The 11,318-nt window shown below is 32.0% G+C and overlaps 1 protein-coding gene across 3 annotated transcripts in view; it reads right to left on the bottom strand.

Moving 5' to 3' along the window:
* The window catches only part of HECTD1 (HECT domain containing E3 ubiquitin protein ligase 1), a 75,344-nt gene that overhangs the window by 32,704 nt on the left and 31,322 nt on the right, over window positions 1-11,318 (bottom strand). For all 3 annotated transcript variants that reach the window (XM_004681957.2, XM_012724462.1, XM_012724464.1), the window contains exons 11-19: window positions 10,339-10,477; window positions 9,984-10,154; window positions 7,498-7,720; window positions 6,570-6,833; window positions 6,395-6,471; window positions 3,812-3,946; window positions 3,071-3,217; window positions 1,884-1,978; window positions 151-256 (exon numbers count right to left, since the gene is read on the bottom strand). In XM_004681957.2, the coding sequence (XP_004682014.1) occupies window positions 151-256; window positions 1,884-1,978; window positions 3,071-3,217; window positions 3,812-3,946; window positions 6,395-6,471; window positions 6,570-6,833; window positions 7,498-7,720; window positions 9,984-10,154; window positions 10,339-10,477 (1,357 nt within the window). The remainder of the gene's footprint in view (window positions 1-150; window positions 257-1,883; window positions 1,979-3,070; window positions 3,218-3,811; window positions 3,947-6,394; window positions 6,472-6,569; window positions 6,834-7,497; window positions 7,721-9,983; window positions 10,155-10,338; window positions 10,478-11,318) is intronic.

Below are 11,318 nucleotides of genomic sequence, written 5' to 3'. Positions count from 1 at the left end.
CAAATCTTTTTGTAAAAGGCGGAAGTAAGGCCCTCAACCTCTCCTCAACACACACACCTCTGGCCTACACCCCAGTTCTTCTACACAAAAGTAAATAAGGTTTCTTAAAATGCATTCAATTACAACAGCTACTGTATTTTTCATGATTACCTGAAGGTTATATGTGGATCCTGGAGTATCATACAAATGGAGAGGTAGACGTTCAATAGATTCTAGTACAGCTATTAACTTGCGAATTAATGCAACTGCTGGGCGACTGTGAAGAAAAATTATGAGGAGCTTTTCTATAATTTCATGCAAAAAAGTTCATACAGAAACTTAAGTAATCAATCTCATATAGACCCCGACTTTCTAAGCGCAAAGATAAACTCAGTTTTGATTTACACTAAGTAAAGATATTCTATCAACTAAATTTCCTATTTATGAACTAACTATTCCATTTTTCTTACAAATTTCACTAGTCACAAAGTGATATATAACATTTTAAAATATTAAACAATTTTAGTATGTAACATTTGATACATATGATATACAGAGCAGCAGGTTTTTGAAAATGCTATCATAGAGCAAAACAACATTGGCATATTTCTGGAAAATAATTTGACAACTTGCATTAAGAAGCTTTAAAACTCATTTATAACCCTAAACTCAGGAACAGCACTTAAAGATCTCTCTACTGAAACAAATGTATAGCATTAGCAATTTGCAAAGCATTAAAATGTTTAATAAGGGTCCTTCTTGGTGGTGAAATGGGTTAAAGCACAGCACTATGAAGATATCGCAGCAACTGCAGCATGAGTTCAATTCCTGGCCAGGAAGGTGACCCACATGGCATGGCAGACCTCTTCTGACCTGCGCGCTGTATTTCAGTACATCTGCCTGTTTTGCTCCCTACTCTGTCCTGGTGAATCCTCTCAGCCCCTGCAGCACCTATGTACTATACCCAGTTCTGTATGCATAAATAAACAAATCTTTTCTGAAAAATAAAATGTTTAATGTTTCAATAAATTACTACACAAATCCTAAGACTGTAATATATGTTCATTTAAGAGAATATTTTAATCAAACTGAGTTTTATTATTTTAAAAACTCACACTCAAAGTAAAGAGTATAATTAGCTTCATCAACCAGCTTCTACAATTATCTAATGGTCAATGATTTTTTTTTTTTAAATATTTATTCGTACAGAACTAGGGTACAGGCCAGAGATGCGGAGGGTGAGAGGATTCACCAGAGACAGAGTGGGGAGCAGAACAGGCAGATCGATGAAGTTCACTGCTGAGGGGAGCAGCGGGCACATCAGGAGAGGTCTGCCTCGCCATGCGGATCACCTCCTGGGCAGGCGGGGATCGAACTCATGCAGAAGTGACTTAAGCTTCTTAGTGCTGTGCTTTAACCCGCTGCACCACCAGGGAGGGCCTGGTCAATGATCTTTAACTGTGTCTCCTCCCTCTCTTCTCTTCTTCATCTGTTCTGAAGAAAATGCTAGAGACTTATTAATTCACACACAGATATACTGAATATGTACACACCGCAAAATAATTCTTAAACAACAGAAATACGATATCATACCTATAAAAAGTAGAAAAATTGTTATTATTATGAAATATTTCATCAGTGTTCAAACTTCCAGTCATATCTTAAAGAGGTGTACAATTTATATGATCACCTGTATTCATAGCAAACAATGTACAACTTGTCTTTTGATGTATTAGGTTAAAAGTTTTTATTAATACATTTGTAATATATGCTATTTTTACTGAAGAAAAGATTTCCCATTTTGTGTATGAAAACTAAATTTATACTCTCATTTTAAAGAAAAGTATGCCAATTTGTAAACACTGCCAATGTCATATTTAAAAAAAAAAAATCTGGGAATTTACCTTTCATCATCTTCATTTTCACTAAAGGCTGTTTTAAAAACATTTATTCTTTCTACAAGTTGGCTACAATCTTGTTTCATATCTAAATCCATGCTCTAAAAAAAGAAAAAAGAGGAGAAAATAGCAATAGCAAAGAAGTATTAATGCTGTTATTGAAATTAATCAAAAACACATGCAAACATGAATCTTAATATATATTAAGTGAAACCATTATTGCCTTTCAATTAAAATTCCTTTTTGCTATATGGTTGGTATACTATGGCTAATAAAGATTTTTTTTTCCTTCTTCAATGTTACACTGTAATAGGAATTACACTACTAAATCAATTTTTCCCAAAATGTAGTATGCAAAACAATCTCAAATTATGAATCTCAAAATTCATACTATTTAAGAATGAACATTTTCATTTTTATAGTACTATTTTAATGAGTATTAGAAAAACTATAATGGGCATATCAAAATAATTTTCATAGATATATTACTTAGTGAAATAATGTAATACACAATTTTAAAAAACGAGAATAAGTATAAATAGTAAAACTAATGAAGGAAATGAAACTGGCAGAAGCTAAAATGAATCTTGAGTATCACTACATATAATGATTAAAATCGAAAAATTAAAAATGAAAATAGAATTGTAAAATGCTTCTTTTACACTTTATACCTCTGTTAAAATTGGTTGTTATAAAAATACAATATGCTTCATTAATATAAAGGAAAAATCTATCACAATAAAGAGATAGAAAAGGTAGACTAAGTTGAAAAGACCTATAAGACTAAGGACAATACCTGTTAAATACATATTTCGTAACTGTCATTGGCATAAATCATGGGATAAAATTAATTTTATCAGTCATTTGTGCAATTAAGTTAGGTACTTAAGAAAAGCTGACAGACTAACTCCATTTTATGCAAATTTTGAAGAAATCAGAATAGTGGCCCAAAGTGAATGATTTGTTGAACAAAATTCAGGCAACTCAAAATTAAAAGATACAGTTGTTAATAAGATCAATGGGCTTAAATACCACTGAGATAACTTAAAGGGAAGGTTAAAGAAATGATAAATATCAACATTTAATACTCAAGTTTTTAAAATACTTTTCAAAGTAAACATAACTGCTGAAAGTGTAGCTACCCTTAATTAAAAAACTATAATACTTTGCTTTATACTACTTCATAAACTTACGTTGTTTAAAACAGTAAGAAGTGCTTGCACCAAGCCGCTACTACACATTTCATATGGTGAAATTGTGTTTTCATCCTTCAAAAGCACAATTAAATTTTCTAAAGCTGTCTTCATTAAATCTCTCCAAGTGTTCTCGCCCTCAATACACTAAAAGAAAAAATAAATTTAATGAAGAAACATAAATCTTATAATTTATAAGAATTTCAATTACCATGAAAATAATAAACATTATTATGGAGTTGAAATATTAACTACTAGCATCAACAAATCTTTTTGTAAAAGGCGGAAGTAAGGCCCTCCCTGGTGGCACAACAAGTAAGGACGCAGCACAGCAAGCTAGCTGCAGCCACTTCAGTGCTGAGTTTGATCCCCAGCCAGGAGGTGATCCACTTGGCGTGGCAGACCTCTCTTGACCACCCACTGTTCCCCTTTTGTACAATATTTAACTTCTCCCCTCAGGTGTAGTCTCTGTAATCTCCCACCATAGCAGTCCTAAACCATCGCCATAGTCCCTTGTGCTCTTCCCTCTCCTGTTTTCATCCCTCTCCTCCCCTGTTGTATGCCTCAGATCTATGATAAATACCATTCTTATCACACAAAGTCACAAATAGGTGGAAGGCTAAAGTTAACCCAAAGGTGTTAATAGACTCTCCCAAATCAACATCCAGAAGAAAAAAGTCAAAGAAAGGGGAAAATTAAATCAAGATCACTGCATATAATAAAATTTAGAAGTTAACATACTTGTCTATTTGTATGAAGTTCCCAAGATGACTCTAACTGAGTTGCTATATTTCTGAGTGTTACCACTACTCCACGAGGCATGCTTTCAACAGCTTTAAAGTGGTCATCATATAAATCTCGAGCCATAGTTCGTACCTATCAAAATAAAGGTAGCAAATGTGGATATTCACTGTAGTTAGTAACACAAATGTGGATTTCTCTACAGATACTAACTTCATCAAATATTCTCTTCTAAAATTAAGATGTTTGTGCCATTATCAACTTCCAAAAAATGTTGCCACTTCATGTACATCAAAATATTCTAATGGTTGAAAACTATTCTAATAGATTTAGCACTGTTAAGTAAAAGAAAACGTATTTTAAAATTTTGATTACTTAAACTTTGATATACCAAACAGGAGTTTATTTCACTCAATACAACTTGTATAAGAAATTAATTTTGCTCCCTTTTTTAAAAGTATTATGGTAAACCAATTTAAAAATATAATTACACCAAAAATAAGGAATTTGAGATTTCTGTAATTCCATCAGCCAACACTGACTTCAGGTTTTGTGTCTTTTTAAAATTTATATCATTCATACAGTGTAGGTAAAATTTTCAAATATTTACCTATTTTACTGTAAGACAGAATGAATGCATTACCAATTTGGGCACCTATTACCTCTCACTTAAGCTAATATTATTTGAGAGAACAGCCCATAATTTAGTGCATCATACTCTTTAAAAACATATGCTTAAATAATAGAAGCTTAGGTGATTTTACCTAAATCACAAGCAGAATAACTAATAAAAAAAATTCATTCCTTAAATGAGTAATCAGGATTTCTTACTATCCTGGTATGCCTTTCAGAATAAAAAGATGAGCAAATCCTGGGTATTAGGAAATACTCCCTTATGAAACTGTACTAGTAAGTAAAAACCAAGGATAAAACTAAGAATTATTTTACCTGAAAGAGGCTTAATATATACCTCTTGTCACAAGCCATTGAGTTATTACTGTTTTCATGAAAATGAATCAATCCTTTTGTTTTTTGTAAAGAAACTGAAACTGAGTCTGCTTTTGTTCACTTATTAACAATTTTCTTTTCTATTGTGAAGTTTCAGTTGCCTGTGAGTTATTTTAGATTTGGTTGGTAAATACAATGTATCAGGTATTCCAAGAAAACTTCTGGAAAGAATTTTAGTTTATAAAGAATTATAGTTGAGGACCTTCTCTGATAGCACAACAGATTAACGCACAGCACTATGAAGCTATGGCAGCCCCTATAGCACAAGTTCAAATCCCTGCCGGGGGGAGACCCACATAGCGTGGCAGACCTCTCCTGACCTGCCCATTGCTCCCCTCAGCCTGTTCTGCTCTCCACTCTGTCTACAGGAGCAATGGTTCAATGTTGGAACTTTATAGAATATGCTTTATAGAATATAAATACAACGAACACATATTCACTGCAATTAAATTATACTGCAATTTAACGTATACATTTATTCTTATCACATTCAAGAACATTCACTTCAAATTCTTTTTAGCATCTAAGGGTTGTCTTCAAATGAAATACATTCTCAAATGACCTTATGAATTAAAATAAATCTCTGGTCTCTCAAATTCTTTTTAGAAAACATAGATAATGAAATAATATATATACACACACTCATATATTATAAAAGTTAATTTATATTTATCAAAAATAAATAAGTTATGTTCTTTCCAAGGTCTACCATCTGGAAATATCTTTGAGATGACCTAACATATTAACAACTAGAAATAAAGACATGAATATCTTTATATATATTTTTTAAATGCTCCAAGTATAATTCATTATTATTATTTTGATGATCAAAGTCATAAAAACATTAAGTATCCTCTACTATAAAGCAAGTACCCTCTCAATCTCAACCATCTTCAAGAATTCTTCTTATACTATATGGAGAAACTATTTTATATCACTATTACATGTTAAAAAGAATTTGGTCACCAGAAAAACATTAACTATGACCCAAAATAAGGGGCCAAAGGAACTAACATTATAAAGATGGAATATACTTCTCATATTTAAAAGAACACAATATACATGTTACAGATAAAATTCAAAAATTAGTATTGTCACTTTGATTGTGGAGTCAGTAACACCTAACCTGTGTATTTTTGAAACCATGATTTTATCTAAGATGATTAAACAACTATTGAAAGAATATGTCTAGAACTGAGCATTAAGTTATTTTTCACAAAGTGTTAAATCAGGACTGTAAAATAATGAAGCATTGTCAATCCCACTGTATTACTAATAAAGCTATCAATACTTTCCCTATGAGTTTAAAGTTTTGTAAAATGAGGCAAACAATTTTAAAACAACTTGAGTTTCATATTTTATCCTATTACTCACCACTATTTGTTTTAATTTTGGTGCTTAATTTATATATAGAAAGTAAATATATGTATTTACAAAGAGTAAAAAGAGCACAGGAAAGACAACTGAAAAATATATTAAGGTATCTTGTATTATATGGTTCAATTTTTAAAAGGCTTACAATATACAATTGAAACTACATCAATATAGAAAAAACATTAAATTCTACAAATATACCTTCTGCTTTGTTTTTTCTAACTTAGATTTCAGTTTTCTGCCTCTTTTGCCAGTCCAACCAGTCACAAATTCTGAACCTTCAAAAAAGAAAAGAACATTTTACAAGAAATATTATATTGCAATTTAACATATGCATTTATTCTTATCAGCTTAACTTACATTCATACATACTTACCTAGAGAAGTTTCTGCAGTAAAAGAATGTTTGGTTCCTCTATTGGACTCAAATACAAAACCAGGTAAATCTTCTTTCAATATTGTTGCTTGTTGACCATCTGAATTATGAATAGCAATCTCTCCTTCTTTCAAACATGTTAGTGACCAATTCCCTACAGTAAGTTTAGTGGGTCCTGGTGCTGAAAGTATAGGTTGGCTTGAAGTAGATGGTTTTACTTGGCCTCGAGCTCTTTGTAACTTCTCTAAGAATTCACTTCTGCTTTCTATAAAGAAAAGAGTACTACCTTAAAATTGCAATCCTTTCAAATATCCCACTATTTTGGAAAAAAACAAAAACTTTATCAGCGATATTTTGTTCTTTGATACATACGCTTACGGGCTTGACTTTTTTTTTTTAAGTTCAGGCATAAAAGCAATCGTAGTAACACAATATTTTAAAGTTTAAGGAGTTTGGAAGAAATAAAACTTGAGATTGCATCAGATATGCAATTCATCATCACATGACAAAATGTTAGAAATGTCAAAAGTAGATGATTATTCTTTGTCTCAAGACAATAAAATTTATGAAATGCTTTGATATTGAACAATAATTTTGTTTATATTAAAGAAACTGACCATATAATAACAATGGATGTGCTAGTTCCATAACAATGTATTAAATTAAAAATATGAGCAAAAATAAAAAGAAAATTTTTTAAATCTATTAAAATTTTATTTTAAATGTTTTTGTACAATGGATGCTTTCTTCTCTCAGGTGTAGTCACTGTAAAATTCCCACCACCAACTTCACCAGTGTACCATCATCATAATCGCTTGTGCTATTCCCTCCCCAGTTTTGATCCTTCTCAATCTCCCTCCCCTGCAGAATGTCTCTGATTTATAGTTGTGTTAATTTTGTAAAACATTTTAGTAGAAATAAAATATTACCTGAACTATCCGATCCACCTTCAGGACTACCACTTGAATACATAGTGGCAAGTTTCCCATCCAAGATAAATCTGAACCATCCATTACTGCCATTAGATAATTCCAAGGCTGCTGCATCGCTCCATATATATAAGCAGTCCCTTCCCCTAATGATTGACCAGTCTCTCCAATGATAGGGTTTGCCTTGCTGCAATTCTTTGGCATCTTCCTGTGGTTCATCTTCCTACAAAATGTATAAAATTATTCAATGTCCATCAAAAAATGAAGGACAAATAAAGATATTTTCTGAGGAAATTTTCTGTACTGCCATTTCATTTTTTAAATAATGAATTTTGAAGAGCAAAAAATTTAATTTTGAAGTACAACTGATTCTTTTCTTTTTACAGTGCTACTTTTTAAACATCCTAATATCTTGATCATGTTCAAAGTCACTAAATTGTCTTCTAGAAGTCTACAATTTTAGCACATACATTTCAGCTAGTTTGTTTCCTGTTCACTTTACGTTTTTCTTTTTTTGCATATGCTATACACTTGTTTAAGTGTATAAGTATTTTTGTAAGCATTTTCACTGAAAATCAACTGACCATAATAAACATGGTCAAATCATCAATTTATCTTTACATGACTACCATACCTTATGTCATTAAGACTTAAAATTTAATACTCTATACATTTCAATTTTGTTCCTTTTCAAAGCTGCTTTGGCTATTGTAGGACCACTGCATTTTCCATATAAATGGTGGAATCTACTTATTAATTTCTATAAAACAGCTGCTGAGATCTTTAACCTATTTCTTGAAAGAAAGAATTCTAGATAGATAAAGCCAGATATCACTTTCTGTTTTATTTTCGGTTGAATCCCCCAGTAATTTATGACATACAGACACGTGTATTCACCCCTCAGTATTCTACAATCACCCAGTGCCTGCCACTCTCTCAAAATTATTACTACTCTACTATATAATATTTAGTAATATGTATCAAGCACTCACAGAAAATTAGAATTAAATCAGTGCTGACAATCCATGTAGACAGAGTGTATTTCAAATTTGCAAGCTAAGGCAAGATTTATCAATGCACATTGAAAGTAGTGGATAAGTTTACTAAGGAACAGTATTTTATATAGTTTCAAATTACCTCCCCACATATTATGAATTACAGAAAGACAAAGAGCAAATTTATAAAATAAAAACCTGGCAGAAAAAAACATAACCAAGTGATTCAAGTTAAAATTAACATCATCAGCAAGAGACAAATATTATATGCCTCTAAGAAGGTACATTATACACTGAGAAGGACAAATCACCTCTATATTAATTTTCCTGCTAAAAACATAAAACCTACATCTGATCAGTAATCAAATCAGGAATATGGCACAAATGCATAATGAGGACACTGTCAAATGAACTGGTCTGTCCTTGTCAAAAATGCCATGGCTGGGCTCTCCCTGATGGCACGAGTTAAAGGACCGCATTAGGAAGCTCTCCAAAGCCACTACATCATGAGTTCGATCCCCGGCCAGGGAACTGACCCACATGGCATGGCAGACCTCTCCTGAGCCGCCCACTGCTCCCCTCAGTAATGTACTTAGTTGGCCTGTTCTGCTCCCTACTCTGTCTCCAGTGAATCCTCTCATCCACATCTCTAGCCTGTACACCAGTTCTGTAAGCATAAGTAAATGAATCTTTAAAAAAAAAATTCTATGGCTATGAAAGAAAAGGGAAGGCTTAGAAATATTCTGAGGATACCCTATTTTCAGAAATCTGGTAATTAATTATATTTTGGTAATTAAAAAAATTTTTTTCAAAACAAAATGTAGATTTAATGCAAGCACAACCTTAATCTGAGGATAAATAAATCCACAACAGATTTTAAAGTCTGATTTTTTTTTCTTTCTTTACAGAAAGATTGGTTTTCTGAAAGCACATAGGACTGAAGATGTCAAAACAAAACAAGATGTAATGTCTTAATGTCCAGATGGAACAGGCTTGATCCTCCCTGCTGTCTTCCTAACTCTTTTATCACTGGCCATGGTGACATGAATATGGTCTCAGAATAAGATACAGTTTTATAGAAACTTTAAATTTCCTGGGTTTAGTAATTATAATACAATTATGCAAGAGAAATTATTGGTTATTTAGTGAAGTTTCTAAGTGGGAAAAGGAATTCTGTGCAGCTTTCTCAAGTAACATCCTCAAAATATTATGCACACATATACAAGTATCTGCAAATGACAAAACAAATGGGATGTCAGTAATCAGTAAATCTGAAAAGGGTATATGATCATATTCTTTATTTGTACTTTCCTGTAAGCATATTATTTTATCAATAATATGCACTGCAAGAAAACTGGCGAAATTAAAAAAAAAAGTATACAACTACTTCATATTATCATTATTTTGTTAAAACCCATCTTGGAACTGGGTTTTTTCTTTCTTTTCAAAAGAAAAATTATTCCTGATACCACTGCAATTAAGACCACTCACTTTTTCAGGTTTGGATTCTTCTTCATTTTCATCATCAGAGGAAGGACCTGCCAAAGTTGACACTTTGCTAATTACACCAAGTCTGGCTAGCTGATCCAAAAAAATATCACCACCTTTATCAACTAAATCCCTTATAATCTGCAAAGCCAACAAATGGCCATCATCATCATCCTAGGAAGAAAAAAGGAAAATTAAGTTAAAAATAGGTTTAGTTGCCTAAAGTAGACAAATTTAGCATTTTTGCAAAAGCAAAAGGATCTACTGAAATTAACACACATTACATTTTTTTTAATTGATCACTATCTAAGGAGTATTAAAACCAGAGGAGTTTAAAAAAAAAGATAAAAAACCAGACCTCTTGATCAAGGACAGTTGCAGTGATTTCTACTAGTACTGTAGGCAAATTATGACCAACATCAGAATCACATACTTCTTTTAACAGTGCTTCAGAGCAAAAATGAATCATTTTTCGAATCAGCGCAAGGCTTGCTTTCCTTGAAAAGTTTAAAAAAAAAAAAAAAGAATTTTAGGAAGCCCTGATAAAGAATCTACAATGAAACAAAATGTGATTATAAATGAATGAAAATGCAAACAAATGTCAAGACGTTCTATGTTCTGCTAAAAACCAAATAATACAAAAAATTATGACAAAACTAGCACAAATTTGTTTCTAATATAATTCATTTAATATTGTATTATTACAATATTAAGTTCATTAAAACTGACTTCAAAATTTTATTTAATGTACAATTTTAACTTATATTAAATCAGCATGACTATTAATATATGACATGAAAGTTTTTTTTAAAGATTTTATTTACTTATGCATATAAGAGCTGAGGTGTAGGGCAGAGGTAGGGGGTGAGAGGATTCACCAGATACAGAGTGGAGAGCAGAATAGGCAGATAGACTGGAATACACTGTTGAGGGGAGAAGTAGGCCAAGACAGGAGAGGTCTGCTGTGCCATGTGGGTCACCTCCCTGGCCGGGCATCAAACTCTTGCTGCAGTGACTGTGGATAATTTCATAGTGCTGCACTTTAATCCCTTATACTACCAGGGAGGGCCTGACATGATAATTTTAAAAACTAAAGTACAAAGTAATTCAATTACTAAGATAACATATGGTAAAAACTGTCAATAACCTAAAATTTCCCACTCCCCAAAATACAATGTTCTAACATCTAGTAGTTCCTAGAGAATTTAAATTAGGCATTAAACTTTTCTTTCTCAAACTTAAAACCCATATTAGTTCTAATTATCTAAACAAAAGTAAGATCTTTATAATCCTATGATTTGAAAGGCTTCTGATATAGCTGTAGTTCTACAGCAACCA

Source organism: Condylura cristata, unplaced genomic scaffold (genome assembly GCF_000260355.1).
Source record: "Condylura cristata isolate star-nosed mole 26May11 unplaced genomic scaffold, ConCri1.0 scaffold00013, whole genome shotgun sequence".
Lineage (NCBI taxonomy): Eukaryota > Metazoa > Chordata > Mammalia > Eulipotyphla > Talpidae > Condylura > Condylura cristata.
The sequence above is the reverse complement of the archived record's forward strand: the minus strand, read 5'-3'. Positions and strand labels throughout refer to the sequence as shown.